Source organism: Mobula hypostoma, chromosome 8 (assembly GCF_963921235.1).
Source record: "Mobula hypostoma chromosome 8, sMobHyp1.1, whole genome shotgun sequence".
In the NCBI taxonomy this organism is placed as follows: Eukaryota; Metazoa; Chordata; class Chondrichthyes; order Myliobatiformes; family Myliobatidae; genus Mobula; species Mobula hypostoma.
In genome coordinates this window covers 93,750,991-93,774,934 of record NC_086104.1, presented here as the reverse complement: position 1 = coordinate 93,774,934, position 23,944 = coordinate 93,750,991, and the positions used below count along the sequence as shown (strand labels likewise).

At 41.7% G+C, this 23,944-nt stretch overlaps 2 protein-coding genes across 5 annotated transcripts in view; one reads left to right on the top strand and one right to left on the bottom strand.

Moving 5' to 3' along the window:
• LOC134350743 (retinol dehydrogenase 13-like) overlaps nucleotides 1-1,788 on the bottom strand; it is a 76,988-nt gene extending 75,200 nt beyond the window's left edge. For 2 of the 3 annotated variants that reach the window (XM_063056365.1, XM_063056366.1), the window contains exon 1: nucleotides 1,611-1,788. In XM_063056365.1, the coding sequence (XP_062912435.1) occupies nucleotides 1,611-1,675 (65 nt within the window). In that variant the 5' untranslated portion in view covers nucleotides 1,676-1,788. The other variant, XM_063056367.1, reaches the window with a different exon arrangement.
• An 11,500-nt stretch (nucleotides 1,789-13,288) lies between these two features.
• The window catches only part of LOC134350741 (son of sevenless homolog 1), a 204,921-nt gene continuing 194,265 nt past the window's right edge, over nucleotides 13,289-23,944 (top strand). For both annotated transcript variants that reach the window (XM_063056364.1, XM_063056363.1), the window contains exon 1: nucleotides 13,289-13,546. In XM_063056364.1, coding sequence (XP_062912434.1) covers nucleotides 13,460-13,546 — 87 coding nt within the window. In that variant the 5' untranslated portion in view covers nucleotides 13,289-13,459. The remainder of the gene's footprint in view (nucleotides 13,547-23,944) is intronic.

Here is a 23,944-nt window from a genome sequence, read left to right as displayed (position 1 = left end):
GAAATCCTCAGTGAGTGTTAAATGTGTGTTAAGAATGATTTTTTCTGAATTTAAACATGCATCATTAAAAATAAATGTGTTTAAACTACTTCATTGGCTCAAAGTATCTCCTCCCGGTAGAGAGGGAGCATCATTGTTATAACGCTAGAAACTTTCCCATCCCATCACCACGATATCCACATCAGCAACTCTTCTCCGCAGTCCCTCCACACCCTTCATCCCCTTCCCTAGCACTGCCACTTTATGCTTCACTCCACACCTCGTCCCCACACTGTCAGTCACTGTCCGACTGTGTTTTCACATGTCCTGCTGCTACCTGGAAGAGTTCCTCTTGCCAAGAGTCACTTTGTCACTTCATCATTTCCTGTCAGTCACCTTATGTTCAGATACTCCTGCACCTAGCGTCACTTTATGTCCATACAATTAGTCTATCTATAGAAGCTAATCTAATGTATATACACCCACATTCAATGGTTACTTATACATTGTGTTTTATGGGATCGCTTTTGTATTTATTGAGTTTTTTAATGCTCATTGTTTTTTTTTGCTGCCTCAGACCCAGAGAAATAATTATTTCATTCTCCTTTACACTTGTGTACTGAAGAATGATTTTAAAAAAATCTTGAATTTGGTGGCTAGCTTTCAGATATCAAACTCCCAAAAACAGAAATATTACTGATCATCTGGGTTTGTACCACTGATTGAGAGATGAACACAGGACACAACAGTAGGAAATCTAGTTGAATGATCTCAAATATTACCATTGTATTGTTACCTCCATGGGGCTATTTGAAAGTCAAGGATGGCAGGCAAAAGGGCCCCAATTAAAAATTGCATCATTTATATTGCAGCAGTTCTTCACCAGCACACTGGATTGTCAGTCTAGGTGCTGTTCTCAAGCCTCCAGACTGAATCGTGATCCATGAAGAACCTCCATCAAAGACCCCACAATCCAGGCTATGCTCTCTTCTCGTTCCTACCATCAGGAAGGAGGTACAGGAGCAGTTGAACCCTCACCACCAGGTTCAGGAACAGTTTTTACCCTTCAACTATCAGGCTCCTGAACCAGCATTCACTCATTTCAACACCGAACTGATTCCACAACCCATGGACTCACTTCCAATTACTCTAAAAGTTTTTTTTTATTTGTATATTTTGTCTTTCTTTATATATTGGCTGTTTATCAGTCTTTGTAGTTTTCCATTATTTCTTTCGTTCTATTGTGAATGCCTGCAAGAAAATGAATCTCAGGGCGATATATACATATGTTGATAATGATTTTACTTTGAACTTTGTTATCTGAATCTACAAAACCAAAGTTGACTGACATAGCAGCTTCGGACAACTCATGATTTAAACTCACCTTTAAAACCTACTCTCGACATATTCTTTTGACAACTTTCCTAATAATCGCCATCCATATAAGGCTTCAACTTCCATTCGACTTTCACGTGAATTCCCATTGCTTTCAGTCACTGACTGGGCACATTTACTGGGGTGTGCAGGCTACAATTCAACAAGGTACAATGACTGGGGCTCTCAGCAACTACGCGTTCATGACGACCAAGTTACAGGCAACAGCTCAGGTCGACTCCCAATTAACTACTCACTTGACTAGGACCATCCCGCCAACTACCGTGCCGGCGACCGACAGCGGCAGTATGTACTTAGACATAGTTCTCGTTCCAGTATTCCCTGTCAATGCACACACAATCACTTCACTGATCCCCAACGACTTCCATCATTAGCCGCCGCGGGACGGTACATTACGGCGCCGGTTGGCCTTAGAAATCGACCAATCAGGGCGCGCCGAAGCCAAAGCGCATGTGCAGGTGTGACATCGAGGCATGCGCTTTCTGGGACATGTAGTACACAATTGAGAGCCACTTCCCATACTGCAACACGTCTTTTTGAGACCTTTTTCTTGAAAGGTCATCAACCTGAAACATGAACTTTATTTGCCTGCACAGATCATTCTGGCCTACTGATATTTCTAGCACTCAGACGAGAAAATCTGCAGATGCTGGGAATCCAAGCAACACACACACAAAATGCTGGAGGAATTTTGGCCTGCTGAGTCCAGCAATCGTTGGTTTTACTTCAGATTTAAAGCATTATGCATTCTATTTTATTTTGCTTTTCTCTTAGCACTACCTCTCTGTTGTGTGTTACTGTAAACAGATTTCAAGTGACGATATTAAATTTTGGTTTGTTATTTACAGGGAAGTAATTTTAGCTTTTGGAAAAGTCTTGCAGTTACACCTGTTACAGGAAAAGTTCAGAGATAAATCCATTGTACTTCAATGATCCTGAAATGAGTCTTATTGACTCCTAATATTGTCTCAAAAACTAAATTTCAGTGACCAAGAGATTAAATGCAGTCTTTCTAAATTATACTGATGTAAATTATGTGATAATGATGACACTTAAAGTGATCAATTGTAATCAATAAAACTGTTACAATCTGACATGCTTTTGGTGTTGGACTGGTGGATTTTTTGGATTATTAATTATTATCTCATAATATCACAGCAGTCTGTTTTTTTAAGATTTTGCATGGTGGAGTGATAGATTTTCCTTCCAAGAAACTCAGTGAGTTTAAGGGAAGTTTGGAAAATTGGGCTTACTGTTTTTAAAGAGATCAGGGTGAGGCAGGGCCAGCTGAGTTTAAGATATTGCAGAGAACTGGGCTCCAGCGAGGTTAAGAAGGAACAAAACTTGGGACATGCCTCTGTGTATGTGGACAACGTCACCTTCTCCTCAGAACTACGGTAGTCTTGCAGATTGATCAGATCGTCACCAGTCTGACTGGCCTTCAGGTCCCGAGCAAAATGCAGGAAGATTGAGGCCATGGTCTTTGGAAACTGGCCCCACCATTCCACCACCCACTTCACCATCAGGTACAGGGAATCTCGTTCACAGGAGCTGAGGTGTGCGATAAAAATTGGCTGCAGCAGGCACGCCAAGTTAAAGCAAAACTGCGACTGTGGGAGCGGTGCTCCCTCTCAATAACTGGCAAGAACATAGTCATCAGGCATATGGTTCTCTTGCTTTTGCTGCACTGTGCAGTTGTGGCCTTGCTCTATGTAAGACCTTCTCAAATAAGTGACCACATGAGTGCCCATGGTGCCTTTTAAATAGGATGCATTTACACTTAAATGTCTAAACCCAAAAATGCTGTAATGCATAGACTGAAAAATGCTATGAATGTAAACAAAGCCATGAACATTTTTGTATTTTCTGCAAATGTTTTCTGTGAATAAAATTTATTTTTGAAATTAAAAAGAAACAGGGCCCCAATGCAATAATAGGAGTGTGAGAATCTGCATCTGGTGAACCATCAGAATATCTGAACAACTGGACAGCAGATTATTTGAGTTTTACTCCAATTCAGAAACGAAGTGCTGCAGATTTTGTAAGTACCAAGAAATTATAAAGATCATCAACCTGAAACAATTAACTCTGTTTCTTGCTCTACGGATGATGCCTGACCTGCTGAGAATCCAATGGAAAAAGTATCGGAATCAGGTTTGCTGTCACTGATACTGCTGTGAAATTAGTTGTTTTGCAGCAGCAGTACAGTGCAATACATAAAATATGGCGTCATAACAACAAATATGAAGAAAATTAAGTGATGCAAAAAGAGAGCAAAATAATGAGATTGTGTTCATGGATTGTTTGGAAATCTGATGGTGGAGGGGAAGAAGACATTCATAAGACACCGAGTATATGTCTTCAGGCTCCTGTACCTCATCTCTGATGGTAGGAATGAGAAGAGGGCTTGTCCTGGATGGTGAGGACCCTCAGCATTGTCAGCTGGCAGCTGAGTGCTTTTCAGAAAATTTGTAAGAATGCATGAAAACCAAATGCCCCTTTCTTCCAGTCCTGATGAAGGGTCTCGGCCCACGACATCGGCTCTTCATTCCTCTTCATAAATACTGCCTGACCTGCCGAGTTCCTCCAACATTTTCTGCGTGTTACTCTGGATTTCCTGCATCTGCAGAATCTCTTGTGCTAAATGATCAGGTAGTCTGTTTTCAAAATTTCTATCAGGCAGGACAACATGGAGAAATTTGCTTTTCTTTGAAATCATTTATGGAATCTTATGTTCATTTCAGATTTTGTTTTATATCAGATTTACAGTGTGGCCCTCCCTTAGTTCTTGGCTGATGTTTCAGCCTGATTTTTGTGTTCAAACTCCAGAGTGGACAAACTGAAAACAAACAGAACTGCTGGAAATATCTAGCAAATCAGAATAAGAATCAGGTTTATTATCACTGACATACTGTATAAGACCATATGACACAGAAGCAGAATTAGGCCAATTAGCTCATTGAATCTGCTCCACCATTCCATCATGACTGATTTATTAACTCTCTCAAACCTATTTTCCTGCCTTATCCCCTCTTTAAAGATACCCAATGACTTGGCCTCCACTGCCGTCCATGGTAATTAATTCTGCAGATTCACTATCCTCTGGCTAAAGAAATCCCTCCTTGTCTCTGTTCTAATGGGACATCCTTCCCTCCTCAGGCTGTGCCCTCTGGTCCTAGACTCTCCCACTATGGGAAACATCCTCTCCACATCCACTCTATCTAGTCCTTTCGATATTCAAAAGGTTTCAATGAAGTTCCTCTAAACTCCAGCAAGTATAGGTCCACAGCCATCAAATGCTCGTCATACTTCAATCCCTTCATTCCCTGGGCCATTCCTGAGAAACTCCTCTGGACCCCCTCCAATGCCAGCACATCCTTTCTTAGATATGGGTCCAAAACTGCTGACAATACTCTAAGTGGAGTCTGAGCAATGCCTTACAAAGCCCCAGTATTATGAGATGGACCTGGAGGAAATTTATTACGTCAAGAATATACAAGCTAAATCCAGAGTATTAATAATGCCCATCTGCAGACATAACTGCGGGGGAGGGGAGGAGAAGATGGCGGTGCGACGCGGTGTGCGCGGCCGCTCCGAAATGATATCGTATTTGCAAGTAGGTACCGTGCACAATCCTGATTTGATGGAGACAGACGTGAGAAGCACGGAGGAACATCTGGAGAAACTTCTGAAGTGCCCGCTTCACTGCAGCTACTACTGTGTGGTCTGAAATCTCCGGAGGGGAAGGCCCCAAATCTTCGGTTTTGCCTATTGCCTGTTGCTAGGGCCGGGGTCGAAGCACTCGGCAGAGATGGTGCTCGGTGCTTGGTGTCGGAGAGCTGGTCGGAGGCTCGAAGTTTTCAGATGGATTCAAGAGTCAGCTGTGGTCGGGTGCTTCCAGGGTGCTGCATTGGCAAGTTTGCGGCACTGGAAGCTCATGGCAGGGAGAGTTTTTCTTCCTTCTACCGTCTGCGTGAGATGATCGGACTTTCGAGAGACTTTGAGACTTTTTTTTACCGTGCCCATGGTCTGTTCTTTATCAAATTACGGTATTGCTTTGCAAGGTTGTAACTATATGTTATAATTATGTGGTTTTTGTCAGTTTTTCAGTCTTGGTTTGTCTTGTGTTTCTGTGATATCATTCTGGAGGAACATTGTATCATTTCTTAATGCATGCATTACTAAATGACAATAAAAGAGGACTGCGTGTCTTCATAATCTAATCTAATCTGATCTGATCTAACTAAAAAACATGAAACTTTTTGATTACAGTAAGTTACATAAAATAGATACAATATATGATGCCACCCTCTTGTTGCTAGTTTCACTTTGTAGTTACTTTTTCACTATTTCTGTCTTTCTCAATTTGGGTTTCAATTAATTATTTTTCTTATACATCCCCCTTATTGCCGTTTTCTCTTCGCTTTGCCACTGCTTCTTCTCACATTTTCTGTATTTTCTTTTACTCTATTTGCTCTTCCTGACTGAGTTCTTTCAGATTCTTTTATTCTGTTTCCTCACCTGCTCCCACTTTGAAGCAAGAAGACAACTTTCCCAGCATCATAGTGCAAAACTGTCCAACAATGGATACTGAATGATTGAATTTGTATTTAAATTGTTTTCCTTCACATGTTTCAAGTTCATGTGCATGGTATGATTATCTTCCTGAGAGAATGATTTTCAAAAGTTCCCTGTCTATTCTCATGATCAGACTTTTTAGAAGTTCATGAATGCTGTTAATGTGCATGGTATGATTATTTTCCTGAGAGGAAGATTTTCAAAAGTTTGCTGTCCCTTTCGGTAATCAGACCTGATGGTAAAGGGAACAAAGAATCAATTGAACCAGTTACAGGGAATGTGGTCTTGCCTTTGATTGACTCTGGCTGCTGAAGTCCCTTCAAACTGGACATTGATGCTGATCAGTACCCAGACCGACAGTGAGTCCAAGCAGAAGACAGTAACATATAGGGAGGTTTTGACCCAAGTTCCCCCAACGTGTGGCATCATCCCCATCTTCTCACCCGTTACCTCCTGATACATTTGGCAAAGGGCTTGATACAACACACAGAGTTAGAGGAGAGACAGCAGCTTTTCTGATTCCAGAGTTGATGGAAAAGTTAACCTCTTAATTTGGACTCTCCTACTGAAGCCTTGTAGGATAGGTTAATAACATTTTATCAAGACTGAGGTAAGTTTTAAAGTACGAGGAAAGGAGGAAGGTAAGGATGTTTGTGATAGAGTAAATTGTAACAAAAAATAAGTGAATGAAAGGCCTGTGAAAGAGTGAGAATGGGACAACTAATCCCAGAGGAAATGGAAATAGAAAATCACAAAAAGGAAATACGTTAGATGCTGAAATATAAGACCATACACTATACAGCAGAATTAGGCCATTCAGCCCATTGAGTCTGCTCTGCCATTTTGTCATAGCTGATCCATTTTCCTCTCAACCGCATTCTCCTGCCTTCACCCTGTAACCTTTCACACCCAGACTAATCAAGAACTTATCAACCTCCACTTTAAATACACCCAATGACCTGACCTCCACAGCCACCTGTGGCAACAAATTCCACAGGTTCATGAGCCTCTGGCTAAAGAAATTCTTCCTCTTCTCCATTCTAAATGGATGTCCCTCTATTCTGAAATTGTGCCCTCTGGTCCTAGTCTCCCCTACTATAGGGAGCATCCTCTCCACATCCACTGTATCTAGACCTTTCAACATTCAAAAGTTTTCAACAAATTTCCACTCCCCCACTTACTTTTCTAAATTCCAGTGTGTTCAGGTCCAGAGTCATCAAACGCTCATCACAAATTAACCCTTTCATTCCCAGAATCACTTCTGTGAACGTCCTCTGAACTCCAATGTCAGCACATCCTTTTTTAGATGAGGGGCCCAAAACTGCTCACAGTTCTCCAAGTGAGGCCTCACCACTGCCTCGAAAAGCCTCAGCATTATATCCTTGTTTTTATATTCTGGTCCTCTATGAAACATAAAGTGGTGGAAAAGCCTCAGTTTTCATCCTTGTTTTCAAACCGTTCTGTGATCAACCTTCACGCATCTTGGTAATATTTTCCAACACTGTAACCCGGTTTAAGGTGGCACTGGTGAAGCACAGTGATGATTTACTGGCAGCAAACACAACTATTAACTACTGTATTACTCACACTTCTTCCCTTCAAAATGATCACTACAATCAATAGGCTGTGACTTCCCTTTTGGCGTTGAGCTTTGAACCACCTGTACGACCTGGAATTTTTATGGTGTGAACTGAAGTCTCGTGGGTGCAGGAGGGTTGCAGTGTGGCGTGTATGAGATGAATCAAGGCAGTGGGGAACAAGCCAATGTTTGGTTGCTGGAGTGGACTTGGAGGCAAAGTCAAGGCATCAGGCTGAATTGGAAAGGTCAGGCATGGGCCAAGTCGAAGCAATGGGGTCTGAGCCCGAAAGCATATCGATGTGGCAGGGCATGGGTCGGAGATCGATGTTGTTTGGTCGCTTTATCCACTGGCCAGATCAGGGTGTCAGGGCCGGTGTTCAGCTTGCTGCTCTGTAGAGTTTACTTATCCCTACGCTGAACTGAGCCTGTGGCCTGCAATGAGCTCCTGGATTGTCTGCAGTAATGACTGGCCCTGACTCCAGCCAAGTCATTGAGGCCTGCAAGCCTCCAAACCATGACAAGGTTGTCGTCCTCTTGGAAGAGGTTGTGACCTCTGCACTTCACATTGTAGCCTCTCAATCATTCCCAAATTTACTTGGCTACTTAGACAAATGTAATTGATTAATCAATTGCTAACAAAAAACAAGGTGACCCTACAAAGTTTAATTCTTTCATCCTTTTCCATAACAACAGAATGCACTCCTCAGCATCCAGCATTAAAAATTAGTGATCACTAGTACACCCGAGTTACTCAACAACTGATGGGCAGAGTTTGACAGATACAATCAATGACATATTTAATTTACTATTAGTTTCTTTTGTGTTCAGATGCAAACCAATACTCTCTAGTCAGTTGAATTAAGAATAGGCTAAGGCTGTGTAGATAAGGTAATATTATTGCATGCTTGCCATAATTGGAAGGGAATTCCAGAGGGAGCAAAGGCAGAGAGCTAATGAAATAATTCTCAACATGAGTTCTTGCGTTGACTTCACTCATAATAGTTGAGAAGGATACCTGCCAAAGTCCGATCAAACAACTGATACAGTGGTAAGAGACAGAAGTAACTGTGGTAAAAAGCAAGAGGGGTAATGGTGATCTGAAGAAGTATTTTTTTTGTCCAGAGTGTGGTTGGATTCTGGAACACACTGCCTAAGATAGTGGTGGCAACAGGCACTCTTGCAATATTTATAATGTATCGAGATGAACACATGAATTGCCCATACACAGAAGTCTACAGGCAAAGTGCCAGTCAATGGGATGAGTATAGAAAGGTGCTTGATAATCAGCAGTGACACAATGAGCTAAAGGGACTTTTTCTTTGGTGTGTGTCTCTGACTCCATTACAGTAATGGTTCAGGAACAGTTATTACCTTACAACCATCAAGCTCCTAAACCAGTGTGGATAACTTTACTGATCTCCAATCTGAACTGATTTCCATAACCTATAGACTCATTTTCAAGGACTCTACAACTCAGTATTATTTATTTACTTTTCAAAATTATTAGCACTGTTTGTCTTTGTTTGCACATCTGTCAGTCTTTATTATTTAGAGTTTTTCATAAATTCTGTTGTATTTCTTTATTTTCCTGAAAATGCCTGCAAAGAAACAAATCTCAAGGTAGGATATGATGACATATATGTACTTTGATAATTAATTTTCTTCGAGAAACAGGTGAAGGAGACAACTGAAAAACAAGCAGCTCTCCACTCGGCAACAATGGCAACTTCACTGCAATGGAACTTAACACCAGTGGGAGATGAAGAGCTGCACCTTCACCTTCACCCAGTGCAGACACAATAGGTTACATATGTTGTATGTAGAATATTTAACTATACCAATATAATTTTAAGCTTTAAGGCTACAAAGCAATGGGATTAAAGATAATTGCAAATATTTTGCAACCTTTGGAATATTGCACCTGGGCAACCACCAATAGTGGTTGCAATGATAACTCTACAGCACATGCTCAGAAGGTAGCAACTGCAGCTCTTCTGCCCTGATTGTGGAAGGAACTTCCCCATCATTGACATCGGAAAAGTGGCTGTGACCGTTTCCTTACAGCAGATGTAATGTACTGGAAAGCTTTCTCCAGCTAATCTATGCATATGCCCAGCTCAGACAAATGAATGAACAGCTATCCTCTAGTTGTTCCCACTGCTATTGGCTATGTCCTGACCCATCATTCTGGGAATGACTTCAAATTTATTATCAATGCAGCTGAAAGGTTTGGCACAGTGTACAAACTGGACATTATCTCCAGAGTGCTGATTGAAGCAACAAAAGATGCCAAAGATGCAATAACTTCAGCAACCCTGCAGGTGCAGCATGCTGGCCAGACAGTTCAGTAAGATTTCTGAGATGCTTACTATTGGTGAACCAAGCACACACAAGCAGAACTACTGATGTCTTTTCCCTCATTTTTGCTGACTGTCACCTGCAGAAAGCAAGAAATCTGGCAAGGGGATATGGGAGATGAAGAAGAAATCAGGAAATTGAAACTTTATGAAGTCAGTGGTTTTAGGTTGTAGAACCGTGAAACCCCTCTTCGATTCTTCCTTGCACAGGATGGTAGCAATTTGGATGAATATCAAGAGATCATTTATCCTCAGGAGTAGTTAGAAAGTGAGGGAGATGAGGGAATTTCACAAAACCCAGAAAAGAATGCAGGCTCTATTCTTGCTGCAGTCAACAATAAAAGGCAGAGGACGTCCAACGGGTAAGGTCAGGAGTCCTTGCTTCTTTTTGTGGAATAATTCAATATTGTCTTCTGATCTAGAATCCACTCCATGGATTGGGATGAGATGTGTTCACACTTCTTCTGAAGGGGTCATAGGAGCTCTGTGATCTGCAGCCTTAATGAAGAGGACAGACCAGTAATGCTTTGTAGCTGGACACATAAAAGTCTGCAAATCCTCCTGCACTGGTCTGTATGGTGGGAAAACCAAGGGTACCTTGGCCTTCAAGATCTTATTCTCTATTGCAAACATTTTAGATGAAAAGTGGAATTGTTTGGACCAGCTTTTGACACTGAACAAGCTGTTTATTGCAGAACAACATAAACCAGCCGCCGGAGGAACTTAGCAGGTCAGGCAGCATCTATGAGGGAAATAAGCAGTCAATGTTTTGGGTCAAGACTCTTTATCAGGCTGTTTTCGGGCGAATAATGCACCAGAAAGCTATGGCATATTGTCTCTTTGGGATTGGATAGGCTCAAACTTGCGGGAACAATGCAACACTATGATTCTAGTTAAAATCCACCAGGAAGGACTTCACCTATAAGCAGAAGAGGGAAAAGGAGAAGATCAGAAATTGGAACCCATTTTACAGTTGAATAGAGATAACAAGATTCTGTCCGAGGTCATTGCTGATCAAGTTAAGTCTGCTCTGGGGCAGATGATCCATGCAAATCAGACCTCAGTACTGTTCCAGTTAGGAAGATCTATAATAATATTGTGCAGCTCAGGCATACCATTCTTAAATGTGGGGGACGGGGGTGCAGACATCCACCTGGTCAGTTTGGACCAGGAGCAGGCTTTTGACAAAATATTGCATTTGCACATGATGGACGTGCTTTCCAAAATGGGATTTGAGGATAAGCTGGAAATTGCAATTCTGAGTCCTAATTAATGGGGGGCGGGGGTGAAATGGAAAGTTCAAATCTAGAGTCGGGGGGTGAAATGGAAAGTTCAAATCTAGAGTCGGGCAAGGCTCTATCCATTGTGACCCTTCTACTAACTTCATCAGGAAGGACAGGGGTATGAGGCATAATTTGTAGCTTGGTGAACCTCAAAAGACTACCACATTTCTTCTATAACTTCTTAGCAAACACAGTCAACGAGCAGATTGGCAACCATCTTGTCTGCACTGCAACTAGCTCGAGGGTTGTGTGTGATGGTATTGGTAGCCCAGCTTTGCATGAAGGATCTGATTCTCATCATCATCCAAGTGAGACCATCTCAGGAAATGATCCAACAGACGATACATCAGTCCTGAAGAAAGGTCTCAGCCTGAAATGTTGACTATTTACCCTTTTCCATAGATGCTGCCTGACCTGCTGAGTTCCTCCAGCATCTTCTGTGTGTTACAACAGAAGATGCTGCCTTGTTCTCCCTTAGGTCCTCAAAGGCATTCTGTGCAGACTGCTGCCTGATTGCATTGTGGTCAAAGAAACTAATCAATAAGCTCCATGACCTGGGTTGCAATACTTCCTTGTGCAACTGAATCCTCGATTTCCTCATTTTGCAGACTCCAACCTGTACAGATTGGCAACAACATCTCCTCCGTAATCACCATCAGCACAAGGCTGCGTGCTTAGTTCCTGCTCTACTCAGTTTGTAATTATGACTGCCAGGCTAAGTACAGCTCCAATGCCATGTTTGTTCTCAGGCAAGTCAAGGGAGGTGACGAATTGACATGTAGGAGGAAGATTGAAAATCTGTTTGAGTGGTGCCACAATAACCTCTCACTCAATGCGCAGATTCGGCATGTCATCTAAAACTCTGACAAACTTCTGTAGATGCACAATGGGGCTAAGAGGGCAGGAGGAGGGGAGGGAAGAGAGATGCAAGAATGAATTCGCTTCAGCAGTTCAAGCTGCAGCAGGAGTAATTCCAGCAGCAATATCAACCTGCAGAATTTATGCGTACGACACCACGGACGACAGCTATGGAAGTTTAAATAATTATTCCCCAGGATGAGGAGTTCCCAACCTCTTTTTATGCCTTGGACCCCTACCAGGTGATGGTCTATTTAGTAATCCCCCTCACACTACACTAGCCGCATTATACACTGGAAACCGCAGAAAAATACAACGCTCAGCTCTGACGAAAGGTCGCCGCCGTTAGAAGTGATGCGTATCTCGCTTTCTCCAGAGAAACGACCCAACCAACTGAATATCTCCGTAACCTTATTTATATATGAGGTTTCCGGCGTCAACAGTTCCCTCCCCCTCAGCGCAACGGACTCCATTTCCCAGAAGAGGCTGCGAGCGGCCGCCCGCCCGGAGACGACAACCTTTCACCCTGTTCCTTTTCCGCGTTCGGCGAGAAGGAAAATGCGGCTGCCCGCATGCGCAGTCGCGCCTAGCCCTCAAGTTTGAAGACAACACACGGGACATTTTTTTTCCTGTGGTTATTTTGTAGTTAAAGGGGCGATTTCTACCAACTCCCCCCTCCTTTTTTTTTCTTCTTCTTCTTCTTCTCTCTCCCTCCTTAAACGGCGCGCGGAGCTGGGGTCCCAGGATGTGATCTCAGATAATAGGGGAAAAAGGGGGAGAAAAGAGAGAAAAATCCAGATTGGGATCCTGTAAGTGAGGTCAGCTGGCGAGTGCCAACCACCACCCCCCCTTCCCTTCAGGGCGACTGTTGGCCGCCGGCGCTCTTGTCTTGGGAGGGGGTGGGGTGGGTGGGGTGGGGGGGGAGACGAGCCGTTGGGAGAGGGCGCGAGGGCGAGGGCGGCAGGCGGGCGGGCGCGCGGCGCGTCTCGGGCGCCCGACTCCCCGAGCGCTCGGGCAGCCGGATGGTGTCCCCCGGCGGGCGAGCGGGGGGCAGCCGGGCCGGAGTCGACGAGAGTTGGGGGAGTGAGGCGGGACCGGACCGGGGCAGGACTACATAAAATAAAAGAAAGTTGGGGGGAGGGAGGGGGGAAACGATCACTTCCAAAAACTTTAGGTGGGGAGGGAGGGAGGGAAGGGGTAAGAAGACGGTTTTTTTTTGGGAGGGGAAGGTTTCGCTGTGAGTGGAATGAGAGGCGACCGGCCAACGCTTGAGCAAGTGAGGGAGGGAGGTTTGTAAAGGGGGTGGGGTGGGGGTGTGAGGGAGAGAAATATATTTTTTGTTCGGGATCACCCGGTGGAGGGGAGTAGAAAACGTCTGCTGTGAGGCGAGAGAGGCGGCGGGTGCGCGCCCGGTGGCTGGAGGCTGCACCATGCAACAGCCGCAGCAACAGTACGATTTCTTCAGCGAGGACAATGCACCCAAATGGCGGGGTCTGCTCGTCACTGCTCTGCGGAAGGTAAGCGCCTTGCTCCCGGGCTCTTGGGTGTGCTCGAAGATTACACCAACGCAGCCTGTTACGTTTATGCAGTTGGGTTTTATTTTTGACATGGAAAGGGGCGGGGGGGGGTGGGTGGGTTGGTGGTGAATGGGGAAATGCATCAACTTGGTATTTTTGTTTTCTCGGTGGCATTTTCTTTGGCTGTCTGTGCGATTTGTTAAGTAAATCAGTGACAGTGTTCCAGTCGTGAGAACGGAGGGCAATCTGCAAAACATTATGTGGTGCTCGTTTACTGACAGAAGACTTGCTTTATTGGAATAGTGTACAGTAGGTTTAGCAAGTGACATCCTCGATGAAGAGAGCAACTTTATGCAACGTTTCAGTCCAGTGATCGCATAAATCTCTTAATCTACAATTTAAGTTTTACCTGATTTGTCTTAGTTATTTCCTGGTGTAAATAATGTTTGATTTCATTGTTGGACGATTTGTGTACGTTTGGGCAACAAAGAATGTGTTGTTGGAGGAACTCAACGGGTCGAGCAGCATCTGTAGGAGGAAAGAAATTGTGGACGTTCTGGGTTAAAACCCTGCATCAGTTTTTTTTCCTCCCACAGATGCTGCCCAGTCTGCTGAGTTTCTCATGCAGTTTATTGCTCCAGATTCCGGTATATGCGGTCAGTTGTGTTTCTTGTTGGGGTTGGGTAGGATGCCTTGTCATTGGTTGCCTTCAAGGTGCATATTCGTCCTGCGGATTTGTCTGGGTAGCGAACGGCATGAGAGTGCAAAAATGGGATTTCAGATACTCCTCCCGTGCCTCTGTCTTTAGTTTTGTGTGATTTAAGACGGTGTGGAATTTATGACTGAAAAGATAGCCTGACGTTTGGTGGGTGGACTGATGAGATACATTTTAAGAGGATGTAGGGATGTGCTTTCAATCTCGTTTTCTGCAATCTGTTTTAGAACTCAGTTTTGAAGCATCGTTGACTGTTTGCATGAAAACACAAGTGCCAGAATACATCTTTCAGAATGTTAGTTACCTTTAAATTTTGAGGGAAATAACTTAAAAGTGATTTTGAGAACGAATTGTTAGAACAATTTTTATAACAATTCTAAAACACTAATATTTCATACTGAATTAAGTTTGTTTGTGTAAGGGTTCATTTAGAAATACCATTGTAGCTTCTGAACAACAGTGCCCTGGTTACAAAGGAACATTTTCTGTATTATAAAATAAATAATGCACTACAAAATATAAAAGCACTGTGAATGTCAATATATTTATTCATCATACTGGTATATCTGACCTCAGATGGAACTGAATTTGATATATTTTTTATATCCTCTGGTATCCTCTTGTGGATCTCTTTTGGAGAAGTGATAGTTTCTTTATTGTGAATAATTGACATGACTGGTGTGACACAAATCTAGCCTTGGGTGCATGAAACAATGAACACTTAATTCAGATGTTGATAGTGCATGAGTCTGCACATGGGAAGAGATTTTGAATCAGAGTCATGTTTATTATCACCGGCATGTGTCCTGAAATTTGTTGTTGCGGCAGCAGTACTATACAATACATAATATGTATATAATAATAATGCATTTTCTTATGTTATTTATGAAGGGTGGGAGAGAGTGGTTCCTGTCAAGGTGTAAAGTACTTAAGCAAATAATATGAATGAGCAATAAAAAAACAAGCTGCAGAGGAACTCACTGCTGGGAGATGAGGGGGCTAATTGATGTTTTGCAAGGAGACCTTGCATCAGGACAGAACCAGCTGAGTTTCTCCAGCAGTTTGCCTTTTTTTTGCTTTATGTGCAGTCTCTAGTATCTTCAGAATATAGAATGAAGTTGGTTCTGAATATTACTAAAATTTTGCTTTTAAATGTAAAAACACCCTAATTGAATTACAAAGCAGAATGTATATTTTTGAACCATAATGTCCATTTGGAAAGTTTACTTCAAAATTTTATGAATTAAGTTAATCAAAGAATCAGAAGAAGTGAATGTAACTTTTTATTACGGAGCAAGATTTTACATAATCCAAAATTTTTTTTTACTGGCCTTTATCACTCTTCCCGTACTTTAGCCACTTTTATCACCCATCAGCACTTCAGTTATTCAATCTTTCCTGGTCGCTATGTAGTGTTTTATCTTTAACTTTATCCAGTTTCTAAAATGAATCCTATTCACTTCAAATATTAACTCAGTTGCTCTCTTCGGAGGTGCTGCCTGATCTGGTGAATAATATTTCTAGATTTTCAGTTTCATATGTGTTTGTTTATGAGTTTGAGTTGCACTTATTTGAAGGATAGTAGAGCCAGGTTTAATAGCAGCTTTCAAAAAAGAGTTTGTATATATACTCTAACAGGAAAGATTTGTAGGTCAATGAGGAAAAACTAAGACTAATTGCACAGCTATTTCAAAGTGCTGGCATAGGCACAGCATTTTATTGTTTCATTGGTTGTGGGTCTTAATGGGGAGGTTGAAAGTTTTCACCTTTTCATAATTTCCCTTGAAGACAGTGACGGAGACATCTCTATATAGCTGTAAGCTAATGAGTACCAAAATCTCAACTCGGTAATAATGGAGGATTGTTGACACCTTTCCAAGTCAGGATGGTGTGTAACCTAAGAGGATCTTGTAAATTTTAGTGTTCCTATATATCTTTGTGTTTATGCAGTTGTGGGGGTGAATGTTAGGGTTTTTTCATTCATTTCCCTATTTAGTTATTCATTTGGGGATAGAGACATTGCTGGCATTGTATTGAAGTAACGGTTGAAATCTTGGAGACCTGCTACAGTGCTCTGTGCTGATTTATGTTGCAGCAAAGTTGTGGCATTTATGGAAGGTGATAATGTTTCAAGGTGAGCCAGTCAAATAGGTGCTTTGTCTTGTGTCAACCTGCTTGAGTGTTGTTTGAACTGTATTTATCTAGGTAAGAAGATGACATCACATTCCTAATTAGTGCCTTGAAGATGATGGAAAGATTCAAAAGATGTGTTCTTCATATTAGAATACTTTATCTCTGACCTGATGCAATTGCAGTATTTATGTGACTGATTTAGTCTGGATTCTAAAAAGTGACTTTTCAGAATTCTAATTGTGTCAGATTTATTAATGTTAAGCAAAGAAGGAGCTGTTCATTATTTTGCACTTGGGGTTGTGAAGGTCCGTTGTGACATATCAGCTCATGTCTCAAGTGTTCTGTCTTCTGGGACACTACCTGAGGACTTGAGAATTTAACTGAATATTGCAATCATCTTTAAACATTCCCATGAAGACCTTTGGTGCTGTATGATTGTGTAATTCTTCAAGCTGGAGACATGGAATTTGATATTTCACTTGTTTGTGTATTAGCCCATAAAACATTTTGTATCCTGAAAGATCTGTGCCTTTACTTCCTCAGAAAGCTAAGAATATTCAATATGTCCCCTATGACCCTCTTAATTTTTACAGATGCACCATTAGAAAGCATCCTATTAGGGTACATCATTGCTTGGTATGACAACTGCTCTACCCAAGGCCATAAGAAATTGTTGAAAGTTGTGAATGTATCCCAGTCCCTCTCAAAACCCAGCCTCTCCTCCACGGGGAAAACCATCCGTTGTATTAAGACTTTGCCACTCTGCTCATTCTTTCTTCTTCCCCCTTCTGTCAGGCAGTAGAAAAACTTGAGAACACATACCACCAGGTTCAGGGACAGCTTCTGCACTGTTATTATAAGACACTTCAATTGACCCCTTGTATGTTAAAATAAACTTTTGATCTCTCAATCTACATCATCATGACCCTAGCATTTTATTTGTCTATCTGGTGGCACTGCACTTTCTTTATCTTTAACACTATATTGTATATTGTGTTTTGTCTTCCTTTTGTACCACCTCAGTGTACCTGTATATGGAATGATCTGCTGATGCATGCAAACAAAAACTCTTCACTGTTTCTCAGTACCTAAACGAATTACCATTATGCATTTCCCTGTATGTAAAAGTTCTGAATTAATTTCACAGGTCAGTTATTTTTATATTGAAAGCTAATTTACTTTAAAGATATGCACATTTCTAAAGTGATCAAATGTTAACTAATTCTAATTGTTTTCAGATATTACTTTAGAATGCCATCTGTTATATCTTGTACTAGAACTTTTAAGATGTTCAGGACACTAATGCAGCAGTATCAGAAAATATAATTTAAGGATAATTTGGTCTGTGTATTTCATATTGTTCCTTTTTACACCTAGCCACATTGAGTTGCATTTTTGTAGCATTTCCGTAGCACTTGACTGTTTTATGAGGCTAATTTGAAAGGAGCCGACTGGGTTCAAACCCATGACCATTTGCTTCGAAGTCCAGTGCTGGTGCTATTACATCTCCAGCTGGCTAATATTTCATATACAGAATTATAAAAAACTCTAATTCCAGAAGATAGATGTTTGAATAACTATTGATAACTAAATAGTTAAATATTGAATTTTTTGGTTTGAGGTACAAAACTTCACAGAAAAGAGCAGTTATTCCATCTCCTGCCTTTTGAAAAAGTTGGAGATTTAAGGAGAATTGTGAACAGAATTTTATTAGCAGAATCAGAATCAGGTTTATTATCATGTGATGCGAAATTTGTTAACTTTGCAGCATCAGTTCAATACATTATCAGAGAAAAAAATAAAAATATTAATAATAAACAAGCAAATCAATTACATATATTGAATAGATTTTTTAAAAACTTGCAAAATCAGAAATGCTATATATTTTTTTGAAACGTGAGGTAGTGTCCAAAGATTCTATCTCCATTTAGGAATCGGATGGCAGAGAGGCAGAAGCTGTTCCTGAATCACTGAGTGTGTGCCTTCAGGCTTCTGTACCTCCTATCTGATGGTAACAGTGAGAAGAAGGCATGTCCTGAGTGCTGGAAGTCCTTAATAATGGACACTGCCTTTCTGAGACACCGCTCCCTGATGTTGTGGGTACTTTGTAGGCTAGTACCCAAGATGGACCTGACTCTATTTACGACCTTCTGCATCTTCTTTCGGTCTTGTGCAGTAGCCCCTCCATTCCAGACAGTGATGCAGCCTGTCAGAATGCTCTCCATGGTACAACTATAGAAGTTTCTGAGTGTATTTGTTGACATGCCAAATCTCTTCAAACTCCTAATGAAGTATAGCTGTTGTCTTGCCTTCTTTATGACTACATTGATATCTTGGGACCAGGTTAAATCCTCAGAGATCTTGATACCCAGGAACTTGAAGCTGCTCACTCTCTCCACTTCTGGAGATTAGTATGTGTTCCTTCGTTTTACCCTTCCTGAAGTACACAATCAGTTCTTTCATCTTACTGACGTTGAGTGCCAGGTTGTTGCTGCGGCACCATTCCACTAGTTGGCATATCTCACGTCACCTCCTGAGTTTCTACCAACAATGGTTGTATCATCAGCAAATTGATAGGTGGTATTTGAGCTATGCCTAGCCACACAGGCATGTGTATATAGAGAGTAGAGCAGTGGGCTAAGCACACACCCCTGAGGTGCACCAGTGTTGATCATCAGTGAGGAGGATATGTTATCAACAATCTGCACAGATTGTGGTCTTCTGGTTAGGAAGTCAAGGGTCCAGTTACAGAGGGAGGTACAGAGGCCCAGGTTCTGCAACTTCTTAATCAGGATTGTGGGAATGATGGTATTAGATGCTGAGCTATAGTTGATGAACAGCATCGTAACGTAGGTGTTTGTGTTGTCCAGGTGGAGAGCCATTGAGATTGTGTCTGCTGTTGACCTGTTGCGGCGATAGGCAAATTGCAGTGGGCCCAGAAACTTGCTGAGGCAGTTCAGTCTAATTATGACCAACCTCTCAAAGCATTTCATCACTGTTGATGTGAGTGCTACCAGGCGATAGTCAATAAGGCAGCCCACATTATTCTTCTTCTGGTATAATTGTTGCCTTTTTGAAGCAAGTGGGAACTTCTGCCCATAGCAGTGAGAGGTTGAAAATGTCCTTGAATACTCCCACTAGTTGGTTGGCACAGGTTTCCAGAGCCTTACCAGGTACTCCATCTGGACCTTCTGTTTTGTGAGGATTCACTCTCTTTAAAGACAGCTTAACATCGGCCTCTGAGATGGAGATTACAGGGGCATCGGGTGCAGCAGGGATCTTCACAGCTGTAGTTGTGTTCTCCCTTTCAAAGCTGGCATAGAAGGCGTTGAGTTCATCTGGTAGTGAAATATTGCTGCCATTTATGCTGTTGGGTTTCGCTTTGTAGGAGGTAATGTCTTGCAGACCTTGCCAGAGTTGCCGTGCATCTGATTTTGCCACCAACCTTTTTCAAAATGATCTCTTCACCCTTGAAATAGCCTTCCGCAAATCATACCTGGTTTTCTGGTACACGCCTGGGTCGCCAGACTTGAATGGCTATACAATCACAACCTTGGTATGTTTTATTAAGATATCCACATTGATAGGATTATGCCATCTATATCACTAGGGAAGTTATCAATTTGCCCAGCAATTTTCAGGCATTTGCAATCAGATTCCCAGTCTTGACTTTAAAATTGAGGATTCATTAATGGTTAATTTGGTCATAGTTTCACAAGAGTTTTCACTGAACTGATAAGAAAAGGACAATCACAGAAGTATAGTGGTATGTTTGGTCTGTCGAGATCTTTCTTTTAAATTTATCTTGGCATTAGCACATCTACGTATTTTAAAATTTTTTGCATTAGTCATAAAGATACTTGATGCTCTATATTTTCTAATACAGAAATCAAATAATAGTATCTGTAGAGGGAGTTAAAGCTTTTTTTTGACCTGCATTTGTAAAACGCAGAAAGCGGCATCATACATAGGTGTCTTTTTAAGTAATCTTAACACTCATAACAAAAAAAAACACATTGACTTTCTGAACTGAGGAGAGCTGTGGAGAGTCATTCTCATGTTTGGCTGCCCTAAGAAATTTGTCTTCACTTTTACATTTATCAACCTCTGCTACAAGATGAAGACAAACCTAATCTCAATGCAGATTGGAGCCAAGGAAGGCAAACTGGAAAAATAGCCTTTTTGCAGAATTACACTTCATCTCTCTCTGGAAAGGAGCTACATTATTGGGTGAAAAGGAAATATTCCAATCTCTGTTGCCCCAGCTCCTGTCTAAATCATTGAGTTGCTGAATGCAAATGACAGTTCTATATGTAAAGACTTGGAGGCTGAGTTCCAAGTCATTGTTGATATGTTTATCAAAACACACCTAAGAATAGGCTTGCTGTAAAAATTAAGAAAATAAGGTATAAGATTAATTCCAATGCCCAGCAATAAAGTTCCATGACAAGTTGCTGGCAAACAGTAATTGGCTCTACATAGCTTGGGAAGAACTGCTCAGCAAAGCTGAATATCAGTGACAGATTTACTCACTGCCTCAAGTCTGCCACCACAGCCTTTGACTGAACAAGAATAGTATTAGATCAACATTTCAGACTTGGCAGTGAACTCATGGTCTACTCGGCAGCAATGATTTATTTTCCCTGTATGTTTCTGAAACTTGAGTTAACGACAGCAAGCACTTCAAAGCACAAGCGAGTTTTGTGTATGGTGTAGGTTAACTTGTGCAGGGGGAAGGTGTTTAGAGTAGTAAAAAGGGTGCTAGTATGCTCAATGGTCTTGACCAGGATATTGTTGAGCTTCTTGAGTTATTGGAGGTGAACCCATCCAGGCAAGTAGTGAATATTCTACGATGTTCCTGACATGTCTTGAAGACAGTGGAAAAGATTCGCCAAGGGGTACTCAGCCTCTGGTCTGCTTTTGCAGTCATCCCTTTCAATACATTTAAGTCTGTCACAAATTTTATACACATTTTTATTGCTAACTCTCCACTCATAAAGAGAAAAGAACAAAATGTATACCTGCTGTAGTATGCCACAAACCGGTTTCAGACATTAATGGTTGATTATCCCTCATCATACAGTAGCAAGAGATGTAATTTTTTAAAAGATTTTTTTCCATTCACCCCCTTCCAGTGGATAAATTTTTTAAGTTACATAATGTTTATGTAATGTTTTTGAATTTCAAGTATCTAATTGCAAGATATTCGTGATAGATGATTGCAGGGAGAAATACTGGAAACTTTGGGATTGTTTTCAAAGATTTGATAAGGCTTACACTTTCTTTTCTGCTTATTGCAAGGTGCTATATTTTTTGCAGTGTTTATGCTTCGGGCATGGCATTTTTTTGATGCTTTGTTAGACCATTCTTGATGTTAACATTACAGTTGTTTCCTCCAATAAATCTAGTAGTTTTTCTGTCATTGTTTCATGCATGAAAACATAGTGAACAAATTTTGGTAAATGTTATATACGAGGGGTGATTGATAAGTTGGTGGCCTAAGGTAGACAGACTCAATTTTAGAAAACCTAGCACATTTATTTTTCAACATAGTCCCCTCCTACATTTACACACTTAGTCCAGCGGTCATAGAGCATACAGATCTTGGACTTGCAGAAAGTGTCCACAGCAGGGGTGCTTGATAAGTTTGTGGCCTACGGTAGAAGGAGATGATGAGTTATTAACTTCAGACTTTCTGCATAATCACTCAAAGAGTTGACCTGCATGTGCATGTAATGAGAGCTGTATAACTCATCGCCTTCTAGCTTAGGTCACGAACTTATCAATCACCTCTGCTGTGGACACTTCCTGGAGGTCCAAGATCCCATATGCTCCACAACCGCTGGACTAAGTGTGTAAATGTAGGAGGGGGCTATGGTGAATTTTCTAAAATTGACTCCTACTTTAGGACACAAACTTATCAATCACCCCTCTTATAGTACGTATAAGATGCAGAATGAGTCTAAATGCCACAGAATTCGGGAGATCCTTGAGGCACAAGTGCTCCATTTGAGCCTGCCTCAGAACTGGTCAGCATAAGTGGTATAAACCAATTTACCTGAATTGTTTGATGTCCTACTAATTCAGCAGAGATTCTTTGTTTATGTCAATGTGCCATATGATTTCATTTGATTAAATAAGAATAATTCCTAGTGTGAATTCTTAAGATAATTTTATCATCAAAACTGATCTGTAAGAGGATGTGGATCAAAATTGGAATTTATTAATTACTGATGTGTTGTGTTTTGGGATGTAAGTTTAAACCACTTCTATGATATTTTTGCCAATCTCCATCAGGATGTGAATCTACAGACTGAACAATATTCCCAATAATAAAAAAGTTGCTTCTGTTCACTTGCTGAATGCAGAAATCAGATGCTTTGCAGATGAGGCCAATGGTTTTGCATCTCTAAAAGCAAATGCAAAATCAGCCCTGGAAAGGGTCCCGACTATGGTGGGAAAACATCATGTGTGGTCCCAGCACCCAAGAAGGGCCCACCGAAAGTCTTGAATGGCTACCATCCCGTGGCCCTGACCTCACATCATGAAGACTCTAGAGAGGCTGGTCCTGACTCACCTCTGATCCCTGGTCAGATCAGGTCTCGATCCCCTGCAGTTTGCCTACCATGAGCACACTGGAGTCAGCGAGCCTACTCCCATTTGTTTAAGCAGGGCGGCATTGTGAGGATCATGTTTTTAGATTTCTCAAGTGCCTTCAATTCCATACAGCCCTCATTGCTGGGGGAAAAGCTCCGTTCAATGCAGATTGGCACTTCCATTGTATCACGATAATGGACTACCTGAATGACAGACCACTGTTTGTGTAGCTTCAGAGCTGTGTGTCAGGCATGGCTATAAGCAGCACTAGGGCCCCAAAGGAGACTGTATTGGCTCCCTTCCTGATTACCCTGTATACCTCAGACTTTAGATATAGCAGTGAGTCATGTCATCTGCAGAAATTCTCTGATTCAGCAATAGTTGGGTGTACAAAGGAAGGACAGTTAGATGAATACAGGTGGAGGATTTTGTCAAATAGTGCAAGCTGAATCATCTGCAGCTCAACATCAGAAAGACAAAGGTATTGGTGATGGACTTTAGGAAGACTAAGCCTGCACTGCTCGCTATTGCTATTGGTCGTGAGGACGTGGATGTGGTGAGGACCTACAAGTGGATGACAGACTTGAATGGAGCACCGACACTGAGGCTGTGAGCAGAGTTGCCTCTACTTACTGAGGAGACTGGAGTCCTTTGGAGAATGAAGGCCCTTTCCTTCACATGTTCTACCAGTCTGTTGTTGGCTGCACAATCTTCTATGCTGTGGTGTGCTGGGATAATGGCATCAACATGGGTGATGCCAACAGACTCAATAAAGTGATTAGAAAGGCCGGCTCTGTTATAGGAGTCAAACTGGACATACTGGAGGTTGTTGCAGAACAAAGTACCCTCCGGAAAATCCTGGCAATTCTGGACAATGTTTCTCACCCTCTGCTTGCCACCTTGGCTGAACAGAGGAGCACTGTTAGTAATAGACTAAGACAACTGTGCTGCTC